The 27,171-nt window shown below is 40.6% G+C and overlaps 2 protein-coding genes and 1 long non-coding RNA gene across 4 annotated transcripts; 2 read left to right on the top strand and 1 right to left on the bottom strand.

The window, feature by feature from the left end:
• The first annotated feature begins 1,851 nt into the window (after positions 1 to 1,851).
• LOC122784299 (proto-oncogene c-Fos-like) lies at positions 1,852 to 5,348 on the top strand. The gene is made up of 4 exons (XM_044049503.1): positions 1,852 to 2,104; positions 2,462 to 2,683; positions 3,457 to 3,564; positions 4,101 to 5,348. Exons 1-4 carry the CDS (start codon positions 1,973 to 1,975, stop codon positions 4,818 to 4,820), a joined length of 1,182 nt encoding a protein of 393 aa, XP_043905438.1. The 5' UTR covers positions 1,852 to 1,972; the 3' UTR covers positions 4,821 to 5,348.
• A 2,908-nt stretch (positions 5,349 to 8,256) lies between these two features.
• LOC122783929 lies at positions 8,257 to 19,881 on the bottom strand. The gene is made up of 3 exons (XR_006362115.1): positions 19,718 to 19,881; positions 16,597 to 16,681; positions 8,257 to 8,345 (listed from the first exon to the last, which is right to left on the bottom strand). It is a non-coding gene; the product is annotated as an uncharacterized LOC122783929 (long non-coding RNA).
• Positions 15,853 to 27,036, top strand: LOC122783927 (jun dimerization protein 2-like). 2 transcript variants are annotated; one of them, XM_044048896.1, is made up of 5 exons: positions 15,906 to 15,970; positions 17,089 to 17,141; positions 24,791 to 25,008; positions 25,635 to 25,739; positions 25,933 to 27,036. In XM_044048896.1, the coding sequence occupies exons 3-5, from the start codon at positions 24,814 to 24,816 to the stop codon at positions 26,122 to 26,124; spliced, it is 492 nt and encodes a 163-aa protein (XP_043904831.1). In that variant the 5' UTR covers positions 15,906 to 15,970; positions 17,089 to 17,141; positions 24,791 to 24,813; the 3' UTR covers positions 26,125 to 27,036. The 2 variants fall into 2 exon arrangements, with proteins under 2 accessions (XP_043904832.1, XP_043904831.1); XM_044048897.1 differs by lacking the exon at positions 17,089 to 17,141 and having other exon boundaries at positions 15,853 to 15,970.
• The last annotated feature ends 135 nt before the right edge of the window (positions 27,037 to 27,171 follow it).

The following is a 27,171-nucleotide window of genomic DNA, read 5'->3' as shown; positions in this document are numbered from 1 at the left end:
GCCCCCCTCTCTATTCACCATCCACTCCTTTCACTTCAGTGGATCTGTGACGTCACCTGAGACCTAAATATAACATTTTCACCCACTTTTCATATAGAGGAGCTGATGAATGCAGTGCAACAAAATAATGCTTGCATAATAAAGTGCACCAGCCGTGAGTGGGAACAGAATCAACCAGTTAAAGGTCCATTTATAGAAAAGCAGTAACTATAGATGATGATATACATGATATTATATTATATAAGTAGCAGATGTGGGTTAAGTGCAGTGTTTGTCCTCCTTTATGTTTCAACAATAGTCTCATGTGTCTGCTATCACACACACACACACACACACACACTGGTTTCCATTACTTCAGAGGACATTGCATTGACTTGCAATCATTTCCTTTCCTTTAAGACTTACTCTAATTTTCACTACATGGCCTAATCCTAACCCTGAATTTAACCTTAACTTAACCCTGACCTTAGCAACTTTGTAACATGTCCTCACCCAAAACATGTAGTTGTTTATGTTATGGGGGCTTGGTCTTTCTGTCCCTATAAGAAAGACAAGTCATCATAATTTGACCATGTAAACAGATTTAAATACACACACACAGGAGCTTAATTTTAGCCTGTTTCACTTTGTTTCGTGACTGATGTGTGAATGAGTGAGGGAGGGGGTGAGTGGCACACACACACTGGCTTCCATGACTTCAGAGGACATTGCATTGATTTACATTCGGGGAGTAACTCTAATATTAATCCTAATCCTAACCTTAACCTTAACCTTAACCTCACTCTAAAACATGTCCTCACCTTAAAATGTAGTAATTCACCATAAGGAAGACAAGTCCCCATCATGTGAGCAGATTTAGGTCCCCACAACATAAGGAATACCAGACAAACACACACGCGCGCACACACACACGCACACAATCTTCTTTTGCGCGTGTTTCACTTTCTTTTGTGACTGATGTGTGAATGAGTGAAGGAGGGGGTGAGTGGGACACAAACAGTCTATGTCCTTCTGCGCTCCGAAGCACCCCCCGCCCTCCCCCCTTCGCCACATTCTTTCCCCGGAAACACCATATATGGTTCGACTGGTCCATTCTGGCGATTGGCTGCTTTTCTCCAACGACAGTTCTGTTGCTGAAGTCCTCATCATATGCAGAGACAGGTGAAAAGTAGTGGGATGTATTTATCACTATTGACTGTACAATCACCCTGTGATGTGATGAGAGATTTATGCATGAATCAAATCATCATCACCATCACAAATGATGAGTGGGTGAACTTGTTTAAAACATTGTATTGTAGTCGTGATATAATCCATCAGCATTGTTTCATAATAGGGGAACAGTAAGTACTGAACCTTGTTTTAAATTATTTATTATTACCATATACAAAAACATGAATGGAAAGTAATAATAACCTTGTCTCACGCGCAAGGACATTTCTGCCAACACACTTGAAATGCGTCTCGCGCACACAACGTCCACATGAAGGGAACATGATGTATGATGCAGATGCTGCATACATGAAGTGACGTAGTTCATTCACGGCTGTGGGCACCTCGCAGACGGGGGTGTCGCTTCATGTGCGCGCGCGCTCTTTTCACGTTTGCGTGGATTAAACGCGTTTTCTAAAACAAAAAAAGGACCTCTCATTATGGACATTCGCCCTCCTCTAAGGTTTTTAAATGTCAAACTGGAAAACACCTCCTTGCTCCCCCCCCACCTTTCCCCCTCCCTCCCTCCCTCCCTCTTTGAAATGGTTCAGTCTCACCACACAGATTTCATTCATAAAATTCCAGCTCACTATAAAAGGCGGGCCTCACTATATGTGAACAGTTATCATCTATGAACCCGGCAAATGGAATACAAGGCAGCATTTTTTATATAAATAAAATCTATCTAATTTAAAAGGAGAAAAGATAAACACAGTTATTCCTTGTATTCAGTGATATTTAAAAAAAATTAGATGACAACATGCATCCAGACTCCAGCTCTGAGTTCGACTCATCGTCCAGCTGCAGCACAGCATCGCCTGGCGGGGACACCCCCGGCTGCAGCCTGCATCCTCCCCACTGGCTTTCATCATCAGTGGACAGCAGCGTCAAGGTATACAGGAGCAACCCGGCATCTATCAAATAATCCCACACGGAATCACATCCTGCAGGATAATCCATGCATTGTTAATTAATCCATTTTACAGACATCATTTACATCTTAGGTTCATTGAGAAATTATTCCACACAAACACATAATGCAGCGATGATGCCTCATTTTCAGCATTCAAACTGAAAATATTACACCTCATGTCTGTGACCTTTCGTTTTAGAGTGACGATGATGATGGGTGAAAGGGATTTGAAAAAATGCACAGCCTGTATAGATTGTGGACATTTTTTTCCCATGATTTGCAGCTAAAGGTCGCGTGAATTCTTAATATCACTTGTGTTTTGTCTCATGTCTCCAGGACAGTGACACTCGTGCAGCAGACCCCTTTGTTCCGACCGTGACTACAGTCTCAACCTCGCCTGATCTGAGGTGGATGGTGCAGCCGGCAGTCATCACATCCGCCTCTCCGTCACGTCCTCGTGCCAGGACCAAGACACGGTGCACACCGCCATCACCACCTCCACAGCCTTCAGGTGCAAACAAGGCGAAGTCCTCCAGCAGGAAAGCACAGAAGGAGCAGGTATGAAACAAACAAACAAGGATGGGGAAGAGGAAATATAAATAAGACGTGCTCTGCACATTCGCACTGGGGGAAAAACAAACTGACAATACCAATAGAAGAATGTCATAATAAATAAATACCAATAGAAATATGAACACGGTGTGCAAATGTAATAGGAACATGGTAAACGTGCAGAGTCAGGCACTTGTACTATAGTATTGTACTATATAGAGTATAGGCAAACAATAATAACATAATATGTAAACAGCTATCAAAGATAATAATAAAATACAAAAGTATTATTATTAGTATTAAGTATTAAGTCATTTATAAAGGAATAAAATATCCGTATAACCGAGTAAACCAAGCTTAGTTTGTAGTATCGCGATATTTGAACAGGTGTTTTTACAGTTAAGGTAAAATTAAAGTAGTGAGCAGCAGCAGCAGCAGCAGTGTAAGTGTAAGTGACTGCAGGGAGAGTAAACTGTCTAATTGGTGCCTTGAGTCATAATTAGTGTTGGAGTAACGAGCCCCGTGTGTGTGTGTGTGTGTGTGTGTGTGTGACGGACGAAGAGTTGCATAAAACGCGCGTTCACGTTGCTGCAGGCTCGACACTGTGGTGGCGCAGCATTGTAACGCCTGAGCTGAAGCCCACAGTGTGTCTGCAGCAGCAGAGTCAAGTCAGCAGCATTTCCTTTGGCAGGCGACATTGTTGCTGGAAAAAGCCAAGTGCTGATGCGGCTCGACTCAGCAGAATGCGCCTTTAATAGACTATTTGTGATTGATTTCAGTCTTCCAGAGAGGAGGAGGAGCGGCGGAGGATAAGGAGGGAGAGGAACAAGATCGCTGCAGCCAAGTGTCGTAACAGACGGAGGGACCTGATAGACACGCTACAAGCTGTAAGTGTCGAGTTTTATCAAATCAGAGCGAAAAACAGTCACACAGCAGCACGCGCGCGGTCACACCACAGTCTTAGTGTGTGTGTGTGTGTGTGTGACTTCACACCTGCACTGATTCATGTGTTTAAGGGATGTAAATATACTCATTTGCATGTGTAGTCTCTACAGGCAGGTGGATGGAACAAGATAAAACAAAGGCTATATACAGAGATGATATTAAAGGGCCACTTCACCCCAAAAAAACAACCATTTGTTTTGACTAATTTCCAGAGAAAAACGTGTTAGTCATCATCAGACTGTGGACCTGAGACACGTTTCTCATTCCCACAACAACAGAGGACAAAAGTGTATAAAAATAGCCATAAATTGCATTTGAGTTGCAGTAAAAAGAGAATTTTAAAATCTTTGGTGCCCTATTTTACTCGAGCCCCCTGAATGAAATGTTTGTGCACACCCCTGTACAGCAGAGACGGCTGCAGCAGCAGCAGCAGCATTGTTTTCACGCTTCTCTTTTCTTTCCTTCCTCCGCACCTCAGGAAACCGACCAGCTCGAGGAGGAGAAGTCCAACCTACACACGGAGATTTCAGAGCTGCTGAAGGAGAAGGAGAGACTGGAGCAGGTCTTAGCCTCCCACAAACCCTCCTGTAAGCTCCCTGCAAATAGTGCTGATGATGATGTTGATGTTGAGGAGGAGGAGGAGAATGAAGATGGCGTCAACACAATGCTGCAGGATCCCCCGACCTCCCCACAGCTGCTGTCCATTATAGAGGACGGAAAAACACCAGGGAGCACAACAACAGTTGGAGACGCCGCGATTGGCCAAGACATGGATGATGTCCCTTGCTTTCCTGCCGCAGCCATTTTGGGGAACTCCAACATCCTCCTTTGTTCGCGCGCGGAGGAGGACGACGACCTGGAGGACTTGAGAGGAGATGACCTGGACGACCTGGTGCCCAGCCTGGAGATGGCGGTGACCTCTGAGGCGCCCGCGTCCGTCCCCGACGTGGACCTGAGCGGCCCCCTCTGCCTCTCAGACTGGGAAACCCTGTACAAGTCCGTGGCGAACGACCTTGAATCTCTGAGCACACCGGTCATGTCTTCCAGCCCCACTTGTAGCAATTACCGCACAGTGTTCTCCTTTAATTACTCTGAGATTGATGGCTTGGCTGAGGGCTGCGAGAGCTTCAAAGGCAGCCTGGGAGCGACCGAGTTAATGAAAGATAGTCTTAACTCTCCCACTCTTCTGGCCTTGTGAATGGGGAAACGAGCGTTATGCAACGGTACTGTAAATGTATCACAACCAGCCAGCAAAATCTGACCCAAGTAACCTTTTGTATTGTAAGTTTTGGTGTTGTGCAAAACCCGGATATCAAAGGTTGTGTGTGCGACACAAATGTTCTGTGATTTCTTCCACGCTGCTGCTGCTGCTGGAGCAGTGAGACGAGACTTTGTGCTGGTGTCAAAAATGCATGCAAATTACATGTTGCGTGTTCTCCAGAGTTTTTAAAAAACAAAATGTGATGTGAAGTTCAGTCATGCTCAATAACCTATACTGTGTGTGTTGAAAAAGTTGTGTTGTGACAATTGAACAAATAAAAAGAAGAAGAAGGGTTATACATGTGTAGCATAATGTCGCTGTAACCTCATATTTTCTTTATAAAAAAAGGTCATATTGTGTATTTTATCAAGATGTATTTTATGACATAGTTTATTTTTTTACTTATAAAAAATATGATCAGATGCAAAAATTGTATAATGCTGGAAATAAAGTGAGACAAATGCATACGATGTGTTGTTGTTCGTTCAAGAATATCAAGAATTATGACTTAATCATACATCCACAGGCTTCGCAGGGTCAATTTAAGGGGTACTTTAGGGCCAAATACAACCTATGGAACCGTAGGTGATGTTAGCATCAAAGGTAAAGGTAGCAGGTTGTTGCAGAACACACACTGAGAGACTGTCATCACACATTTCTGACGCTGACATAAAGTATATTTGATCACCAGACCAAACCTTTGAACCTCTCATGGTACGACTTCACGTTGGCCATATTTAAAACTGTAGTGCAAAACTCACTCACTCATCTTCTGCCACTTCATCCTCCACATGAGGGTCACAGGGAGCGCTGGTGTTTAGCAGGGTTAAGATCTCATGTTGACAGCTGACATTCCCACGCTGCACACGGGAAGTGATTGAGGCCGCAGCAACATATTTCCTAGTAAAACAAGATGTACCAAGAGTACAACTATGAGAAGACGGAATCAACAAGAACGCAACATCCGTCCATTTCCCGGTTACTGATCTCTGTTCAATCGTAAATATCACACATTTGATACTTAGGATTTGAATTCGGCAAATGGTGATGCATCCGACGATGTTAAAATAGCAGGACGCAGCGTACAAATAAGGTCACACGAAGACCAAACAGAGGCAGAATAATAATATCATCGACCACAAAATTCACCAAGATGTACGCACTGCACCTTTAATCTCAGACAGCACTAACTCATATAATATACTAAACTGTACACCAGACATTAAAAAGACTGCATTATACATTCAGTAACAGCAGTGAACCTCGTGTTTTACGATTCTTGATGAAATCCAGATCACTTGAGTCTGTGCATGTGGATGAAGACTATGTGACGTGCGTGACAGATAATTTCAGCTCTGTGTGTCTCTGCAGGTGTCACTGTGTCTATTTTTAGGACGCAGCGTTACGCAGAAAAAAACGTACATTTTCACCCACGGCGGACGGAGTGTTTAAAATGAGTGGGAGCAACAGCTCAAACAAACAGCAGCTCAATTATTTATTCATTGCTCGATTTCGGCTCCAAGGGAATCCGATCACACAACAGCGGCGGCGGCACAGTGCGTTCTGTGCGTGACGTCAACACGCGAGTGCCGTTTCGTCGCACTTCCCTTGACCATGTTTGGGTAACTGCAGTTGTTTTGTTGCCATGGCGAGGGTTGTCATAATGTTTCGGGGCGGGGCGGGGCCGGAGCGTGTTACCGGAAAATGTCGAGCAGCGCCGAGCGGGAGAGAAGCTGAACCGCCTGAGGCGAGGACGCGCGCCTGATGAGAACGGGGTCTAAATGTGTAATTTAACTCGGCCAACGACAGCTTTACCGGAACACACAGCGACAGGACACCGATGCCCCACAGCCGGTGTGATTGTAGCAGCGAGAACAACACAGCAGGGGGCGCACTCCTTGTAACCACATCTAGCATAGTTGAGTTACATTTTATTATTTGAAGTGACTGAGCAGCTTCGAGAGAAGTGCACTCTCTGTGGTCGTCTGTAGGGGGAGCTACAGAGCGAGGAAAAGACAGCACCAAAACACGAGAGCCTCTATCTCGAGTGACACACTGTACAGATGCATTTTATATGGATTTTAATATAATATAATAATTCTTATTAGGATCATGGTTAATTTAGAGTTTAGTTTTATCCTGAATTAATAAAAGTAACTGGAAAATAAATGAATAAAATGGAGGCAGAGTCCCTAAGATGTCAGGTGCCAGGTCTCCCTTAAAAAGTAGGTACTTACTCTCAATAGTTTTATCCTGATTAAATAAAAGTAACATGAATAAATAAATAAAGTAATAATAATAAACTGCACTACCTGTGTTAAAGCAGAACACACATACTGTACATCCTGATGACAAAACATCATATATTATTTATTTATTATATTATTATTATATATTTAGTGTAATACCTCATCTTAACCTCAATAAGACTTTCCTACAATCACTAATTTGTTCAGAATAAATGTGTAACCCCACTGCATGTGGTAATAATATCCAATTAAACTCAGGGAACAGCACATTGCAAATCATGTGTACAACTGGAAACACAAGATTGGCGTGTTGACTCATATTAGCGCAGACAGACTGTTTGTCAGTATAAACAGTTAAACCAATTACACGTCAAATTGTACATTACAAGCGTCATAAAACTATAATTATTACTATTATTTACAATTAAACTCAGAGTCTCTGACAGCCTCAGTTGACACTGTTGTAGATGAAAGAGTGGAATTATCTCCTGTGAACTTACACGACTAATGACGTTACATGTTTAAATGACAGTTACAGTGTTCTTGTGTTTGTTACCTCTTACAAATACTTTATCACAAAATTCTGTGCTTATCTATCTGTACTTTACTTTGTTAGTTATATTTCTAGCAACTTTTACTTTTACTCCACTACATTTCCTCTAACTACCTTTGTAACTCGTTACTATCAAACACAATCAGAAGAAGAAGCGTTGGTATTATGGTCTGTATTTATATAGAGCTTTTCTAGTCTTGATGAGCTGCTTTACACTATAGTTCGCTTCAACACGGGGTTAAGTGTCTTGCTCAAGGGCACATATAAGACAAGCAAAGCCAAGAATTGAATCCGCAACCTTCTAGTTGAATGACAACCCGCCCTACCACTGAGCTACCATGGCTCAATCTTAACTTTTAATGTCATATACTTTAGGACTTTAACTTAAGTAATATTATAAAAAAGTGACTTCAACTTCTATCAAAACCTGGTGAGTGAGAACCTCATTTCTGAGGAACTGGTTAAATTTAGAGCTAAAGGGTTAGTTATTAACTGGTTATGGTTCTGGTTAAGTCTTACAGTGTCCTAAGAAGCATAGCTGTGTGTGTGATGATGTCTTGGTACCGATTTTAGAGGGATGATGGATGGGCCTGTCAACAGCTCTGATGTCTTCTGGCTTCAGTGTCTGTTCAGCACCGTGAGGCGTCTCATCTCCACGGCCTGTTTCAGAGTTGTAAAATGTCACATACGGAGTTGTTCACAACCAAACATCAAGCCACAGTGAGCTGAGGGTCAAGAGTTTCTTTTTTTTTATTTCGAGCCGAGGTATGAGAACGACCGCCTGCCTCTGGTGCTCGAGGAATTATCTGTGCCCTGTTTCTCTGACTGAGAAAAAGGAGCAAAAACACATCATTTATGTATGTATTTTATAGCTTCTTCCTGTTCTTTTGTTGAAGTTGTTTTTGTCGTGGAAATATCCAACAAATCTCACATTTATTTAAGGAAAAATCTGGTTGTTTCAAATGAATAAGAAATAATAAGAATTATAATAAGATCACTGCTTAACCAACACTAAAACATTTGTTTTTATAAAGAGATCAATCAAATAATACACTAAAATCAAATTAAAATAATTGTAATGCTGAATAAATCAATTATGTGGAGTAAAATGTGTTGTATCACATATTTCAGAGTTGTCCTGCAGGGGAAGTACAAGAGGCAGCTGTCAGTGTTGTGTTATTACTCATTTTAATTATGTAATTAGGACACTGGCAAATACATCCATTAGATTTATAATTGATTAAATTGAGTCGAAGTTACAAACAGTTATTATTTCATTAACTGTCGGGATCTTACATCAAAATCTGACTTGTCGCAGCAGAAAAAGCACAGACATAATCGAGCTTTTGTCTCAAGTGATTTGTAGTTGTCTGTCCTAAAGTTTGTGGTTAAACTTGGTCAGAAATAAATAAGAAGCTTCTTACCACAGAAGTGACTTAGTTGTGAAATAAGTCGATTAAACCTGGATTAGGTTTGTAGCTTATGAGCTAAACATCAACAAAACACATAAAAGGGAGTTTTAATGTGTGAAGTTTCACAGCTGAGGTAACTCTACCTTACTCTCACCCTTCGAAACACCAGCAGCCTGTAATATGTCTCACATTGCATGGTTACAAGCGCTCCATTCTTCTGTTATTTGTTGTTTGCTTAGTGTTTCCACCTCTGTTATCTCATCCTCATACACAACCCCCGACCACGCCGTTTCCTGCTCGCCGTGATATTTCCAGGGAAGTGTTATATTTATGTGGATAAATCAACGTCATGCGGGGTGTGGGAGCTCTGGGTCACCGAACTCCCAATAATGCTATGAGAGAACAATCTTGTGCCGGTGCCAGAGATGGTGATGATATCAGCTGGGACGTGGCACCACCCGTGATACAGCAGAACAAACAAAACAAAACATGATCTTGTGAGGTGGTGGTGCTCTATATTTATTCTATCATACCATTAACAAATATAAAACTGCAATTCTTCGCGCAGGGAAAATTTACTTTTTATAGCCTTTGATGAATCAAATGACGAATCCATTTGTCACGGTACTAATACAGTAACCCTGGGAGCTTTTACTCAAATGGAAACTGGATCAGGAGAAGGAGGAGGAGGAGGGGCTGACATAGTAACTGACAGACTACTGTTGTTGTGAGAGGATGATAAGGAGGAAGAAAGAGGGAGGTTTAAAGTTGGCCGCGGCACACGATTGGTCGCACAAAGTGACTGATTTCCGTGAACGGATTCAGCCTCTGTCCATTAAAGACTTTGTACAGTGAAAGAAATATCTCTTCAAACTAAGATGTGTTATTAACCACCGTGCGGAAGATGCTAAATGTTTAAAAATTAGGTTTTAAATCATCTGCTCTGAAATGCTGGGGGTGTGTCCACTGGAGGAAACATACACACACTCAATGATTCATTCATTCATCCAATGTCTATTGCTTGATCCTTTATTGTCTTTTATGTGTAACTTATGCATTGTTAACCTTTTTGTTGTTGCTTTTGTATCTTGTGTACTGCACTTCTGGTCTATCCCTGTGCTTTAAAAATATGCTTTACAAATAAAAATTGAGGACCAATGCCAGAACACCCATGTGCACACCTGATGAGAACATGCAAACTCCACACAGAAAGGAACGTCGGTCAGACCGGGTCACCAACCCCAGGTTCTTTTTGCTGTAAGGCAACGGTGCAAGCCACTACTCCGCCATGTGCCCTAGTGGGGACTGTTCATCAGTGTTTCTGCTGAATATCAACGTAAACACATGAATACAAAGGTTCCTGTTTGACAAACATGTAGAGAAGCAACATTTTCACCAGTTTGACATCAGACTATACACAAACACAGAGCTGCTTTATCTACAGTCCTGCTCCCTCTCGCTATACAATCTTTGAAAAGTTAAGATTTTGGTTCAAACTTTAAATTGTGGACATTGGGAGTTCAAAATTTTTTTGTGTTTCTGCAAAGTTTTGGGTCACTTGGTTAACTCAGTTTCACCCGCTTTCTCTGGTGTATAATCTTAAAGCTAGGGTTACAGTGTGGGTACGTGCAGCCTCACAGCTCTTTCTCCTCTGCTTCATTTCCTCATCTTTAGGGAATTTTAAAGAAAGGGAAGCTTTTCTGTGTGATTTTGCATCGAGGTAAAGACACATGTTTGGGACAAAGACAATCTCACTGTGCTATTAAAAGTCTAACTATGATTTCAATGCGTCATCACCGCTCTTATTTAGACTGAAAGTTTTCCCTCTGTACTGTGTAATTCTTTACTTCACAATTGTATTTTTATCCCATATTTTTAGGCCACTATTTTCGAACACATAATGTGCGACGAGGAGAATCTCTACATTTGCTTTACTCAGTCTCTTTACAGGAGAAGATGCATTAACGAGACATCTGTCATGTTCGTAGAAATGTTTGAGAACAAACAATGAGCAAAAATATGAATTTCCATTGACTCTTGATTTGTACTAGTCATAAAATGGGAAGTATCGCTCTGTAGTAATACACAATTTCCAAATGTTATTGCCAAAACGGAAACATGCCAGGCCTGTATCATACCGCTTTTAAATAACATCCATCTTCACGCTTTATCAGACGCACGTTGACGTGATCTACAACTGTCTGAGATGAACTGGACAGAAGGAGAAAAAAAAGGGAAGGAAGGAAACATTAAATGGAACAGTGGAAAAAAAAGAAAAAAAGAATTTGTTCATAAAGACGGGGTATATGTGGTGGATGTTGAGTCACCATTTGTGTCTGGATGGTTCGCTGGGTATTTCCACAAAATCTGTGATGTTGGATATTACTTTAAATCTTTAATTCTTTAGTCCGGCTGATTGTGTGAAGATGATAAGATTAAGTCAAACTAACATTTTGTAACATTTTTAAGTGAAGCTTCCCTTTACGGTGTTATAGATTTAAAAGACAATGGAGTAATACTATTAAAATATTAACTACCGTACTTGTATGCACGATATGTACCGTTGGTAACATTAATGTATTTGAAAAATTGGCATAGAACACAGAGCAATCAACATTAGATCTACTAAATTCAGCCTTTCTGAATTTATGCATTATTGCAAAGTGTGATTTCTATTTGAAAGCGGTTAATTCTCCTACTAGTAATGTGTAGCTGAATGTTATCATGCTTATATGACCACCTCTAAAGAAAAGCCAGAAGAAATCTCTGGTTTGCTGGTGTAAAATACACAAAAATGCAATATAAGTGTTACATTATTTCTCTTTTTTCCTGGTGCCCACACACCAAGAACTGAGCACGGCTTTGGAAAAGCTGTAAAACCTCAAATTGCTCTTCCTCCCCATTCATCATTTGGGGCAAGCTGCTGGAAACACCAGTTTAGAGGTTTTGAAGCCGAGACGTTCTGCAGAATTGGTAGCAGACAAAATTAAAGAGGATATATGAGCTTGAAATGTGACTGTGAGCATTTACAAAAGGGGTGAAAACTAAATAAATAAAAACAAATTAACATGCTCTGAAGGCTTGGTCGGCAAATTCAGACTTCACTTTTTAACAGTGTTATTATTATTGTTATTATGGTTTATTATTGCTGGCAGGGACATGGACCTGCACCGTGTGTGTCCACGCACTGAGTGATGTCTCAGAGGAAACTCAGCTGAAACTCTACACCTGCAGAGGGGGAAAACGTCCGTCTCGTCTTAATCACAGACGTTTTGTGAAATCTGTCTGCCCTGTTGGTTCAGTTCTGCTTTATTAACCCCAAATGTCTCCGCTCACATTTGTCATCTTTGTTGAGAGTGACTGTGACACACCAGTCCCCCCATCCTGCCGACCCCCATATGCGAGACATAAATCACAGCAGAACCAGATTAGAATCTAAAAAAAGAGTTGGGGTATTTTGGTGAGCCTTTAATAACTTGGCCACTTCTTCTTGGTGGAACAGTTGAGGGAGCATTGTGCAAAACCAAACCAGGACTAATGGTAACGATAAAGTACAAAAAAAAAGGGGAGAAAGCACAGGAGAATGAACTATTACTGCAAAATTACAACGATACTTATTGCGTTGCAAATTCTGTTCTTTTTAAGCTACTTGGATCTTTCAATGTCATATATTATAACCAAAAATGTATTCGAGCCATTTACAGTGCTAAACATTACAATGGAATTTACTGTGAGACCAAAACACAACTGGGCAACACAATTTCAAAGTAAAAGTGTTTGTTTTTCCATATGGAATGGCGTAAACGTCACAATAAAACATTTATGACGCACAAAAAGATAGAAATAAATCGAAACCTTTTGTAAATAATGATGCGGATAATTGTATTTAAAACAGCTTAAATATATGTAATTTAATGTTTAAATGTAATACATTGAATTATCCCATAGTTACAAGTGTACATGTCTTATTGTTACTATTATAAGAATATTGCTAGCAAACATATTCAGTATTATATTCTGTCTGTCACCTCGGCCAGCTGTGCCTCAGCCACACACACTGTTTACAAGGAAGACGAGGCTGAAGGCCATGTTTTCATTATAACATCATATTAAGTGTGACCTCTGATGGAGAGGGTCAATTTTTCTCCTATTTGTATTTATTTTGCGCAAATGATTTGGTTTCTGACACCTGCAGTGATATTGGGTGCATATTTTCTTTAGCCCCCTTTTCAAATGTAATATTTAATATGTGAATCTTTGTAGAGATCAATGAGCATCACGATGATCATGAGAGACAACATAACAACTTTATATGAGCAGTACAACAGGATGCAGTTGGGTCTGTCCACACTAGAGGGAGGCAGCAGGAAGAGAGCATTCACATCAGGTTTTGGTGGAAGTCTCTGGAACCACCAGACAAATTACGTTTTCGTGCAAATGTGAGTTGTATTTTTTTTTACATTTGAAGAATTGTGTGACAGTGTAATGAACAAGAAGTATGTAAGAAAATACTCTGCAGCTTAGAATACGCCTCTTTAAAAACATACTCTGTAGCAGCTGGAATAATAGGATTCGGTCCTTCTGGGATAAACAACACTGGCTGTCTCTTTGTGCAATAAACATTTGGGATGAATCTGTAAAAAAACCCCCAAAAAACTAAGTGACATAAGTGCATTTAATACGGGGCTTAACTGCAATAATAACCGTTGGAATACTAATAAGAGTTTTTTCTTATTCTGCTCTTTTCATCAAGAAAACAGGAAGTGATGACTTATCTCTACATTGCAAAAAGGGAACTGAGGTTATTCCTTTTTTTGTTAAATTACATATATATGTTTTCATTTGTAAGAGAGTAGTGGCTGGTTAGAAATTTAATTGACTTTTTTCATATCCCTCCCAAGGAAGTGGCTTGATTCGAGATGAATGATCAAAGACCACATTTAACAGAACCTCAGTTAAACTGATATTTTGCTGATTCACTTGGGTTTTAAAAGTATATTTAACCAGATAAACACCTCCTGAAAGTGACCAGACCCCAAACCACATCCTCCCTTTCACTGAAATAATTATACATAACCTAATCTGACACAGGAACCGCTGATAAAATCGAATAAATAATAATAAATAATAGCATGTGCTGCAGTGCGAGAATGCTCAATGTCACCGGTTCCGTATCTGGGGGTCAGGATAACAACATCAATCAATCAATCAGACAAATTAATCTAACGGATCAAAGATACTTTATCGTTTCCACCAGGTACAAGTCTTTAAAACACCTGTGCAAGAAATCAACCTGTTTCCATGCTTAGTAGTGGAATAGATGTTGGGATGAGGATCTGGAGTTAAAACGAAAGGTAAAACTGATATTTCTGTTACGGGTGATTGTCCTTGTAAAGCTAATAAAAGATGATGTGAAATATGTCACTTTCCACCGTTCATACAAACTAAAACTTGCAAGGAGAGACGTCACAGAGAGTTTGAGCAGCAACTGACGAGACTAAAGCTGCACTTTGGTGCAGCTTATTTGTTGTTATTGTTCTGCCTCTACGTGGTCCTGAACAGAAACAATGTGATATTATTTGTTTGCTGCGTCCTTCATCTAAATAGGAAGAAATACTACCAGACCTGACTGAGGGAGCAACTGTTTGAGTACACCAGCAGCACTGGGGCAGGCGGGGACAAGAAGTGTTTATGCTGTCAAACAGCGTTTTTTAAGCAGTCGTATTTTTGTCTGAAAGGTTTTGTGGGCCCTTCTTGTGTCTTTAGTCATCTCACTTCCTGATCTAAACATGGCGGCTATACTGAAAAACACAAAGTGAGTTGTATGGAGCTGATCAACTCATTTGACAACAGTTTGAATGGAGCAGACATTAGTTTGTATTTAAAAATGTTTCACTACAGTTTAGTGTTTTTGTCAAGCTTGATTTTTCCACTACAATTCTGTGTCATATTAGAAATAAATTACAAGTCTCATGTTTGTCAGATGGTATAAGGACCAGTGGTGGGTCAAAATATTGATTTGGTGATATATCATCCCCCCATTTTGCACAATAGGATAATCCATACGCCAGGGCAAATATCGATATATTAATTACCAAATTAAGGTGCTCTAAAGTGAACAGTCTCTGCCAGTTTAACTCACTGGGCGTTGCTATTTGGGCAGAAGTTACCTGGCCGAAGTAGAGGGAGTTTACAGCGGGATAATGTTGGAAAAAGCTATGTTAAGAGATGCTCCATCCATGTTCAATACATAGACTTTGTTCTCCAAACTAAAAAATCGCCCTTGAATGACAGTGAAGATGACTGCACCGGATATTATGTGGGCTGTTTATAAGAGACCCCCACAAAGATCAGATTATAATCCGAACCCTGCCTAGTCCCTTACTCTAACTTTAATCATAACAACTAAGTTCCTAACCCTAACTTTTACCATAACCTTGAAAAAGCACTTTTAAGTTTAACAAAACAAAACAAAACAGAATGTTTGGACCTCACAAAGATATAAATACAAGTACACACACACCCTCTGTTTAATTATACACCTGCAGGTGAGAGGAAGAGCGAACTAGTTTGTTTATATCAATCACTTTATTTTATGACTCTTTTACGTATGTGTGTTTGTCTGCGACTCTCTCATTAAACCTTCCTGTCCCACCGTCTGTTGTGTGTGTTTTTGGTTGCTAGGGGGCGGAGCAAACAAGCCTGTGTTGTCTCGCGCCCTTGCTTACGTCTGGGACAGCACTTCCGCATTCCTCAGCTCTTGGGTACTTAAACGGGCTGATGCAACGACTTCGGTTAGTCCCCAAACCTACACCAGACTCCTGACTCCCGCACTGCCCCGCATCACCACTGCGGACCTTGGACGCCTAACAGGTAAAAATGGTGTGAGTGTGAACAACTTGACCGTTTTGCTGCTACTGCTGTATATTTTCTGTGTTTTTGGTGCTAGTTGTTAGCCTAACATTGCTACAGTCTCTTCTACATATTTATAAATTTGCATCATTTCGGTTTGTCACCACGTTGTACAGACTCCACACATTTGTGTCATTTAACACAGACGTAGACGGTGTATTTTCTACTACTTTTTACAGTTTTCCCCGTGCTCTTACCACGGTTTGAATGGCGTTAGTTCGATAAGTACAGTGTTGTTACAACTGTTGTAGCAACTGTCGCCTCAGTGCTCGTTATTTACAGAGCCGTTAGCTGAGTTTTAACTCTCCAGCTTGTGTTGGACTAGAGGTATTTTCATCCCGACATTCTCTCATGTCGGTTGTTGCTAAACAGGAGAAGTGTCGGTTTGCTCCGTGGAGACAGTTGTGTAACCCTACACGCGTCACTTTCTGTGTTTTTGAAGCAATTAACTGCTTGCTAAGCCAATGCTGGTGATGGTGCTGGTTCGCCAAAGTACCCTGAACCTGCAGTGATTTGTAGTTTCAATGTAAAAGAAACAAGTGAACTCAACCTGGAGACAGCTGTGGAGTGATGCCACATAAACTCACCCTAATATCGTCATATTCGGCTTGTTCATCCAGCTCATGCACCTCAATCCAAAGCTTCAACTGGAGCTCAGAACTTTGCATTCCTCTGCAAAATAGATAACAAGCAAGAAGTACCAGATTTACAATGACTTGGCAAATTTTTCATAAGGATTTCATAAGGGTATGGCTTGAAAGATTATTTGAGAAGTTTGTGATTATTATTAGTCTGTTATTATCATTATTTTGTCTATTACCTGTATTTACTTTGTATTAGCTGCTAACTCTGTGATATTTGGATGTCTTGAATGTGCTCAGGTGTTTTGTTTAAATTTTTCAGAGGAAAACAATAATTATTTAAAACATAACAACTGAAAAAAATACAAAACACAAATTGGAACCACTGCTTCTATTTTTTGATAACCCATCAATGATTCTTGTGGACAATTGTCTGTGACCAATCCACTTTATACTGATAAGATCTCTCACCTGAATGATCTTTCTACCTCTGTACAGCGTCCAAACACAGTTGCATCATTGACAGAAGACGACTGAACAGTTTTCTCTGAGTAAGTACTGTGCATTTTAAGACAGTTTTGATTAGGTGGGCTCTCTGGAGTGTTACCCTCCTTTCTTTGAATAGCCTTGAATTCATTCACATCTCAGTAATATAAGTGATGTAAATGAAGTGTGACGTACTTGGAAGCCTGCGAGTTTAGCCAGGAATGTGCGCCCAGCCGCACTTATATTTGTAATCTTTGCTTTGGCCCGTCGCATGGCTCATGCTCAGTATTTTTAACTGCATTTTTGTCAATACTGGAAAAGGGAACCTCTTTCTCTCTGTCCCTCTCTCTGTGTGTGTGCAGGACTCACATATGGATTTAATCAGATAGACAGAAACCAGTATTAGACTCCATCACAGCAAAACTAAGTTTTTGCTGCGCTGTTGTGTTGTGACTGAAAATATCACCCCCTTATCCACACCAGATTCCTTTGAAAGATTTAGGTTATACTGCAACAGTAACTATATATTGGCAGTAGTTCCATCCAGTTATCTGTCCTTGTATGGAGGTTAAAGGCAGGCGTGAGAATGGGAAATATGACAGGCGGGGTGGCTCGTGTGCAGGTGTGTGGGTTAGTGATTTGCAAGTTCATAGGTTCAGAGTTTTCCTATAAAGTGAGAGCATGCTCTTCAGCTGGTACATGGATTGCTCACACAGCTACATACCACATTATGTATATATATATATATATATACACAGCTACATACCACATTATGTATATATATATATATATATATATATATATATATATATATATATATATATATATACATATATACATATATATGTGTGTGTTTCCTTTGTGCCTTGATCTGTGCTTGCGTGCGTATAAGTGAACAAGTGTGTGTTACAGACGGTTTAAATGCCCCAGCGCCTGCCCAGGCACATCCGTAGGATAGTTTCTGCATAAACGGAACGCTGCAGTGGATTAATGGGGAAGGGCTGGCGAGCCGACAAGCAGCACGGGGCTGACAGGACTGAGAGGCTGGACGTGGGCGCACAGGGTTTATTTTAAGTAGAAATGCCTTCCAGTGTGTCTCTGGAGAGCCGGAGTTGCCAAGCTGCACCCCACCATGCTGAATAGACAGCAGACGCATTGCAGGCGAGCAAGCCAACTATGCAACAGCGAGGCTCAGTGATACTAACGCCGTGAAGCAGCTATTCACTGCCGTGAGTATCACATTATCAGTCTCACATTGTAGTCCCCATAAGCCTTTCCACATGGCTTGTAAAAACAGTGTGTCAAGATAGCCTAGATGTAGAAGCATACACCCAAATGTCCAAAGGTGTAACCGAGAGAAGTAAAAGTTTCTTTTTCAAACGCCTACACATAGTTATGTTTTCCAGATTTCATGAATTTCTACTAAACTTTTTCTACGAAAAAACAGCTTAGGCACTCAAAGACAGCACAAAGTTTCATCAACCTTTAGCTTGCAAACTTAAGAGAGCAACAAAAGAGTTGAATACGGAGTACGGGAGCTTGTTTAAATCAGAGCAAGTGTGCACTTGACGTGGGCCTGATGAGGAACTATCAGTGCACAAAGTATGAATCAGCATTAAAGTGACAACCACATGTTACATAATAAAGGTGACTGCATCAACAAGGGGCATTTAATCTGATTTGCTGTACTTGTTTGACTAATTTATTGTCTCATTGTCAGGAATTTCACATACAGTCATTTGGATTTTGTCATAGACATAAGTTACATGCATTTTAAATGGCTTTGTCTGCAATTACAATTTTTAATTCATCAAATCCACATCTGAGACAAGCCAAATCTCCCTCTCATCCAGTCATCTCCATGCATCCAAGCCAATCTCTAATCCTGATTTGTAACATGGAGACATATAGTAAAATTATAGTAATTCACCCAGGACCACCCAGATGGAGAACATAGATGTTAGACTGTTGGAATGGCACAAAGCAAGCCAAGCAGGAAGACAGCCAAGGATCACAGTAATATTTGAATGAAGGCAGCCACAGTCCTCATGCTTTGTGCATATCTGCAGGTGCTTTGTGTTTGCATCCCCCTCCCCTCTAAAAGTTCTCATTTTCTAGGCTTAAGTTGACATTAAATGCAACAGTTAAACTTCCTGCTTTAACTACACAGGAACAAAAGATAATCTGAGTGCACTACACTCTAGCTCTGCTCACAGCTGAGACATCCAGACTGTAATTTAATTTTAAATTTATTTTTAAATTAAGCTTGATCATCATCATTGACAACAATGCAAGGTTAAATGTCCGTAATTGTGTTGAATTGCTTTGGGAAGCTTTCACTGATCTCCACAAGTATAATTTCAAAGGCTTCCTTCCATCTGCAGCAGCTGTTCAGCCCATAATAAAGGCCAAAAAGAGAAATGAAAGTTAAAATTAAAAGAGTTTTTTTTTTCCTGTTGTGATAATCACTTCCACTCCCACACACAGTCACCCTCAAGTTTAATGACCAGAGATAACCACAGTGTAATCAGAACAACAGTCTGCATAATGGTGTCTCCTCTGTTTACATGCCCGTGTTCTGTCTTGTCACTCCAATGAAAATATAATTAGAGGTTGGAGGAATGTTGATATTTGGACTGACCTGTCCTCAAGGAAAGTCGGTGCCAACTCCCTTGGTTTCCTCAGAGGATTACGAAAGACTGGAAATCAACACACACAGCCTGACTGAATGCAGACGGTAATGATGATCGCTGAGACCTTGGCCAAAGTTTGAGAGAGTGTGCCTTGGCCCGAGTCTCCCTGCTCATTGTTCATTTTGCAGAACTTGTGTAGATTTAAAGCTGTAAAGGCTTTTTGCAAGAGTTTTGCAAGATACTCCTCAGTGTGTGGGCTGTGCAATGCCTGATTAGTCCAAAATCACACTTAAAGTACCTTGACAAAAGTTGCCAAATAGCATCTTGGAAAGTGTGCATGTCTTTCCTGTAATGTCACGATCCAGTGAGTTAAAGTTGAGCAGAAAGGCTGCACAAAAGAAGTTCTCAGGCAAAGAAAAAGTAGCCAGAAAATGCTTCAGACTTCTGCTTTCAGTCATCAAAATTACAGCACTTGTAGACTTTAGCCATTTGTGGGCTCCTTTTTAAAAAAGCAACAGTATATAAAGATAATTAGTAGCCTTTGAAAACCCCATCTACCCCCCAAACCTCTCATTCACTGTCTCCATAGGGGATGAGGATAATAGAGCCTCCAGTCATGCTGCTGGCATTCACTAAAAGGGGCCAAATTCCTCAGCACAGTTAATTGCTTTCAGGAATCACTCAGGAAATGGACACATTTTGTCTGGCTGAGGACAGATACAGTATGCAAGCAATGAAAACAAAAGATTATATATGTATATGTAGGGGTGGAGTGGCTCAGTGGTTAAGACCAGTACCCTGTGTGCGAAAGACATCATGGTCGCAATGGTCGCAAGTTCGACTCCACCCCTGGCTGATTGTACTCATACCCCTTGTAAGTTGCTTTGGATAAAAAACGTCTGATAAATGACATGTAATGTATACATATATATGTATAAATATATATATATACACACACACACACTTACTGATTGCCTTCACATTCACCTAAAGGAAACCCCCATATGTCCACTCTCTTCACACACACCTCTAGTTATCCAGGGCTCACATGCAGTTAGATTAGTCTTGGGCAGAAGCCAGAACATGCATTGAGTACAGTCCTATATTTCACTACTAATATATGACATTTCTGCTCCCCGCCCTTGGCTTGAGCTCGTCTCGTCTCCGTCAGCCCTGAGAGGCTGGGGTGCCCACACTACTGCTGGTCTGTGAAGGTGTCTTTGTTTGAGGCTAGTGTGGGCCTAAAAAGCGGTGGCACTGGCTTTTCTGCTCGACTGCAGAAGCACAGTAACAGTGTTGCATCATCAAACGCTGGCCACTAATCCTCGGCTGCAGGCTGCGGCTGACAGATAAAAAGGGAGAAATTCCCTACTTTTGAAAAATGTTACAAATCACTTTCGACTCATGCTTTTGGATGTAATTACACCCTGTGAGGCATCTATCAGCAAACTCTCCCCTGTGTTACACAGATACGACTTCTGCAGGGTTTCATGTCTCGAGGCTTCGCGGGGTGTTGGATTTGCGAGGGGGATTTTCAGATGCTTGTGTGGCAGGTTAAAAGGGAGGGAGGAGGTGGAACATAAAGCAAACTTATTAAACTTAAAATACACCTCCATAACGAGGCAGTCTGTTATGTTAGTTTACAACATGACTATAAATTGAATTTTTTTGTCTCGTAAATGATGGTTGCTTCACACGTCATGTCACCTTTGTTTTGGAGGCTGCTAGCAAAACTACTGTGGGGTTTTTTGATTGATGTGATCTGATGTCATACAGACAAATATGAGGTTTATGAACTCAGGTGTACGTCTCCAAGTGTGTGTGTGGCGAGGTCTGGACTCAGCTGCATGTTTCAACAAGCGGTAGTGAGGAATGGGGTCTTCCCTAGCAATATGTCTGACTGAGCAGGGTTCAGTTACAATGTACTGAGAGCAAGTTGATCCAATAGACATAAATTAAGATTACTCCCGAGTTGACTTATTTTTGCAGTGTCACTTTACATCAAAAGCGTGTTTGTCAAGGACGGAGCTTAATCCCAGTCTGTAAACCAGTCCTCAGTGTCTGGCCAGCTTGGATATTGGACTCCATTTTGGCTCTGAAAGCAATTGGCTCAGTCATTCTTAATGGGCTGCTTCAGTTCCTGTGCCCGTGTTCTGGCCAAAGGGTTAGTTTTGATTATATCTTTCAAATTCCACCACTGTTATTGGTGAGCCATGAGCAACGTAAAATATATAGAGGTTGTTGCACTTGTTGGCATGATGATGCATAGATGCAGTGAAGCAGCCAAATAATGTCACGTCTTGCTTCTTCTTGTACGTTTACGGAAGCCGCCGCTTCATCAAAGACTTGACAGAAAACAAAATGGCTCAATCAGTTCAGTCCTACAATGTGGACTCTTGTCAGGCTATTGGAATAGTCATTACTCCGGTTACCATATGGTTTGCTTTGTTTTTCAATAGCCTGTCCACAGAAAGAGGTCTTGGCACCTTTCATTCCTACACTTCTCCTGGGAATTTTAGAGAGTGAATTTTGTCTGAGAGGGACTTTTAACCAGGGCTGTCTTGTTCTTTTCCTCTCCAGCAAAAACAACAGACTGCTGCCAAGTGCAGAGTAAATGGGAGTATATATACAGTTGGAGAGAGGGAGGGAGAGAGGGAGGGGGCTGTGGGGATTTAAATAATAAAATGCCTCATTGGACACTGGCTCCACACACCAACTTGTCCTTGGAGTGAATAAATCATGCAGACTGAAGGTAGTAGTAACAGGTTAAGAGTAGTATGGAGATTTAACTCAAAGACAATTGACTACAGTGCTGCATCTTTCCTTTAGATGTAATGTAAGTTTTATATAATTAATACAGGAATGTCAGAGCCACAAAAATAACTGTCGTGCATCTGCTTCGGACTTGCCACCAGTTTCATAATGAGTTGTAATGTAGGTCATACGATACAAGTAATTTAAAGCAGCACCTCAGCAACACTAGTGACAGTCATAAGTGATTTCTTCTTGCCAAAAAGTGAGCCTTTTTTTCTCTACCATGCACAACAGTAAAAACCCAGTTCAACTATAAAGACATTTTGAGAACAGCCCATGAACAGGGTGGAGTATATTAGAATAGAGTTACATAACCATGCTTTTTTCATTACCTCTTCTATGGCTTTTGTAAAAGAGCAAGTTTTTTTTACGTCTGGAAAAAAAACAAAAAACTGTGTATAACTTACAATACAGTCAGCTCGTCACCCACCAGCAAAGTCAGCTGTATTCACCTCACAATACACGTCTTTGTTGGTTTCATATAAGAGAGGCTTTGTTCAGATTGTGCCCATCCTGTAGAAGTTCATGTTCAGCCAAATGCTCCGCAAGCAAATGTGAATTAAGTTGTCAGAATAGAAGTTACACTGATATTGGGTTTTTTTCCTTGTAGCTTTGCGTTTGGCGAGTAATCCTAGCTGACCGTCTGTCGTTGTGCCAAAGTTGCATCAGTCATGCAAACAGATTTGACCCAAGAGATTTTGTCAGTACAGACGACCCTTTTTTTATCCACACCTAACTTATTTACATAATAAACACACCAAAATAAATCTTATTGTTGTTCATTTTTCTTTGCAACTATCAGACAGTATTGTTTCTATTGGTCAGACTTTATAAAATTCTCACTCTGCCTCTCTGCACAGATTGCAGGGATGGGCAGGATAGAGTTGGCTCATGTTACACTGTTCCTGTCTTTAACATTTGTTTTTTATTTGGCCATCAGAAGTTTTCCAGCTATTGGTCTTCCAGTAATTAGAGAGACATCTTAATTCTCCAGCCACTTCCTTTAGCCCTGTACAAGTTCTCCCTTTTCTCCGCTCTGCCCTTCATTCCTCCCTGATTGCATTAAAAAGAGCTGTGGTCAAACCCTCTAAACTACCCCAAATTGTTGAAAGAGGTGGCGGAGGAGGAATGTATGAGTGTAACCCGCTCTGTTTTGACACAAATGTGTTTGATATCCTTTGATTCCCTTTTCACAAGAACAGAGCGACCACTCAGAATGAAAACCCACTGAGTTAGTCATCAGATGCGTGCGTGTGGGAGATATCCCTCTGTTTATATGCTCAGATCAGACTTATCACAGCTTCTCGTTGCATGTGGAGCTACAAAGATGAGTGTGTAGCTGCTGACAGATTTAAGCGGGCTTTTTTCCTTGCTGGCTGCTGACTAAGAAGATAACACAGCTGTCAAAGCTGTCAACGTTTGAACGCATTCTTGGAAACTGCAACTTGTAATTAAAAAGAAATTTCTTGACAAGGACGGAAAAAGAAATCAATACATTTTTTTGGAGGCACTTCAATACTAAAAGATCAAAAAACGATAAAAGATGGATGCAACATGATAATGGAGGAGCGGTATATTTGTCACGATTACTATTACATTTAATCCACAGTTTTATTCTTTAAAGGGGGTTTATTAGCCAGAATGATATATACTACTCATAAGTATGTTTAAATAAGATGAAATTCATTTGTTATTCTTCCTAGCCTTAGAGTAAGACTACTTTAGGCTAGGGATAGAAATAGGTATCAGGCAGATATAAATCCTTTATATATATATATATATATATATATATATATATATATATATATATATATATATATATATATATATATATATATATATATATATATATATATATACATATATATACACATATATATATATATATATATATATATATATATATATATATATATATATATATATATATCTATATATCTAGACTAATATCGGTATTGGTAGATACTCGAGTTTGTAATATCAGACATCAGTTTCGTCCCATCCCTACTTTAGGCAGAGTCTTACATTATGGAGGCTACCTTTAGGCCACTGTGAACAGGAGTGTTCCATTTGTAACAACCTGCAGTCTCACCATTAGATGTCACTAATTCTTAAACACTGGACCTATAGAATATTAAATATTTTGCCATCTTTGGCCAGAGGGCAACAATTTCAAAAGGTGTGTACGCGTTGCTTTCCAGATTATGTACCATTAATTCTAATTTCTAATCGTTCCCATTCTTCTTCCCCTCCCTCTCTCTCTGCAGCGGCGGTGGTGGCCGTGTCGGACATGATGCCGGGACAGATACCTGACCCTTCGCTGGCGGCGGGCTCCCTGCCCAGCCTGGGCCCACTGGCAGGCATCTCGGCCACCACGCTCACCGATCAGCTTAAGCTGGCTGACTTCCGCCAACTGGGCACCATGTTGTCCCCACTGCATTTCTTAGGGAGGCTGGGGAAGAGGCCACTCGCCATCAAGACAGAGGTGAGAAAAAAAGGGGAGATGGTGCTGATGTAGGGTGTGTGAAAGATGTATATCGGCTCAGAGGGCAGAAACAAAAGATGGAGGAAACGGGGCGGGGGATAATATGTTCACGACTTCTTCTTTTTAAACCTCGCATTAAGATGGATTTAGGGATTAAGGTGACTTTTTATAGAAAATATCACTTTAAATCCCTTTGGGGTGAGGAAATGGGAATGCATTTAATAGACAAGTGGTTTTATTTATCATCCTCTGTTGCCATTTACTCAGTAACTGTTTTTGTAATTAATAAAATTAATGTTTGACAGTTGATTAACCTGTTTATAGTTGAAATATGTCTGCTAGTCATCAGATGATATAACTTCAACTATTTCCATGTTAATGACTATAATAGGATGATGGGAATGCAAACTGTAAGCATATTACATGGATGTTATAAAGTGTATATTAAGTAAACAACACTTGCAGCAATGAGACTTTGCCCCCTCTGGTGCTCAAAACAAGATGGAGGTTGCATAACATTGTCACATGATAACAATTATTGATTAATAGGTTGCAACTTAAGCTCTTTCAATTTTCTTTTCAAATACATAACAGTTATATAATGTCTTTGTCGTGCTTTTTTTAAGATGGATGAAGATGAAGAAAGGAGGAAACGAAGACGAGAGAAAAACAAAGTAGCAGCAGCGAGATGCCGAAACAAAAAGAAGGAACGGACCGACTTCCTTCAAAGAGTAAGTTCATGACTAAAAGTAAACCAGAGCTGCTGACTCATGTTAAAGACAGTCAAACATATTCCAAGCTACCAGAATGTGGCTGATTCAAGCCTGGTTAAACGTCCATGCACACCAGAAAGCCAATATGCTCCAAAAATGTCTGCGGTGAACTTACTCCAGTAGCAACTTATAATTCAACATGTCTGTCCAGGAATCCGAGCGTCTGGAGATGGTGAACTCGGACCTGAAGGCCCAGATCGAGGAGCTCCGAATGGAGAGGCAGCAGCTAATGGTGATGCTCAATCTACACCGGCCCACCTGTATCGTGAGGACCGACAGCGTCAAAACACCCGAGAGTGAGGCCAACCCTCTGCTGGAGCAGCTGTCCGCCGACACCAAGTGAAACAGGGAAAACAGGAACACCGAGTCCCTGAAAGCCAAACCAGTACCACCACAGCAGCCATTTAAATGAAAATCAAACTGGCAATACATTTCTAGTAAAGCACTTGAGCTCCAAGCCGGAGACTTTTGGAGACTCTGCCCAAGGACCTGAGGTTGTAGGGCATCCTCAGCACTGCTACAAGAGCTGGCTCTGTGCATTGAACCACTGGAATTATCCAGTTTCCTCTCCACATTAAGGGTTTTTGGTTACACTTAATGCACTGTGCCTAGCTGTTACATCAACCATCTCTACATAAAAAAGGGACCAATGTATACCATGGAGTACAACTGGAAACAACACTGAGGAAACACACGAATACCAACATGGTGCTCTGTTACAAAAGCCCTGAGTTAAATGTGTGGTGGTGTTTCAGTGCAGAGGCTCTGCGTTTTTTCCTTTTGTGTGCTAGTTGAAATATACAGGTCTAGAGCTTTTAGGATACAATACGCAATAGAAGGAGTGGAGTTTTTTTTTTTTTTTTTGTTTTGGTAATGTTGATTTCTATACCCTGCCTTGACGATGGCAGATACCGGTTGATCCGATTTGTGGTGACGCTGGCGTCATGAAAAGCACATATACACAAAAATGTTTACACCCTTGTTTTTTGGACTTGTTGTCTGTCCATTGTTGTACTTGTTTTATACTGCTTTGTATACATAAACATATATGAGAAAAAAAAAATGCTCGTCAATCACTTGATGTGATTCGTCTTGTCAGTCCTCTTCCAGTCATGTTGCGCTGTCAAACAGCTGAGAAAACAAGCAGGAATCTCTACAGCTGAGCAGTATTTCACTGTCTCTTCTTGACCTTTATCTGCTATGTATGACTGTGTTATCATGAATGGTATAAAGTTTATTTTCTAACTACAAGAAACTGCACGCCTTGTGTCATCTTTTACCCTCTCATGTCCGCTAGTTCCTCCTTTGAAATCAACTTGAAGTCATTTTACTTGTTCCTCTTAAGTTGTGACACTAAACGAGAATTAAACGACAGAAGTTGTGCAATCAT

This window comes from Solea senegalensis, linkage group LG17 (assembly GCF_019176455.1).
Source record: "Solea senegalensis isolate Sse05_10M linkage group LG17, IFAPA_SoseM_1, whole genome shotgun sequence".
Lineage (NCBI taxonomy): Eukaryota > Metazoa > Chordata > Actinopteri > Pleuronectiformes > Soleidae > Solea > Solea senegalensis.
This window is presented reverse-complemented; position numbering and strand designations above follow the sequence as displayed.

What these genes read in the sequence shown, in the direction of transcription:
- LOC122784299 (XM_044049503.1), top strand. Translation starts at nt 1,973, where the DNA reads ATGCATCCAGACTCCAGCTCTGAGTTCGACTCATCGTCCAGCTGCAGC. An exon ending in GGAAAGCACAGAAGGAGCAG is followed by an intron (nt 2,684 to 3,456) that starts GTATGAAACAAA and finishes GATTGATTTCAG; the next exon opens with TCTTCCAGAGAGGAGGAGGA. An exon ending in TGATAGACACGCTACAAGCT is followed by an intron (nt 3,565 to 4,100) that starts GTAAGTGTCGAG and finishes TCCGCACCTCAG; the next exon opens with GAAACCGACCAGCTCGAGGA.
- LOC122783927 (XM_044048897.1), top strand. Translation starts at nt 24,814, where the DNA reads ATGATGCCGGGACAGATACCTGACCCTTCGCTGGCGGCGGGCTCCCTG. An exon ending in CACTCGCCATCAAGACAGAG is followed by an intron (nt 25,009 to 25,634) that starts GTGAGAAAAAAA and finishes GCTTTTTTTAAG; the next exon opens with ATGGATGAAGATGAAGAAAG. An exon ending in GGACCGACTTCCTTCAAAGA is followed by an intron (nt 25,740 to 25,932) that starts GTAAGTTCATGA and finishes ATGTCTGTCCAG; the next exon opens with GAATCCGAGCGTCTGGAGAT.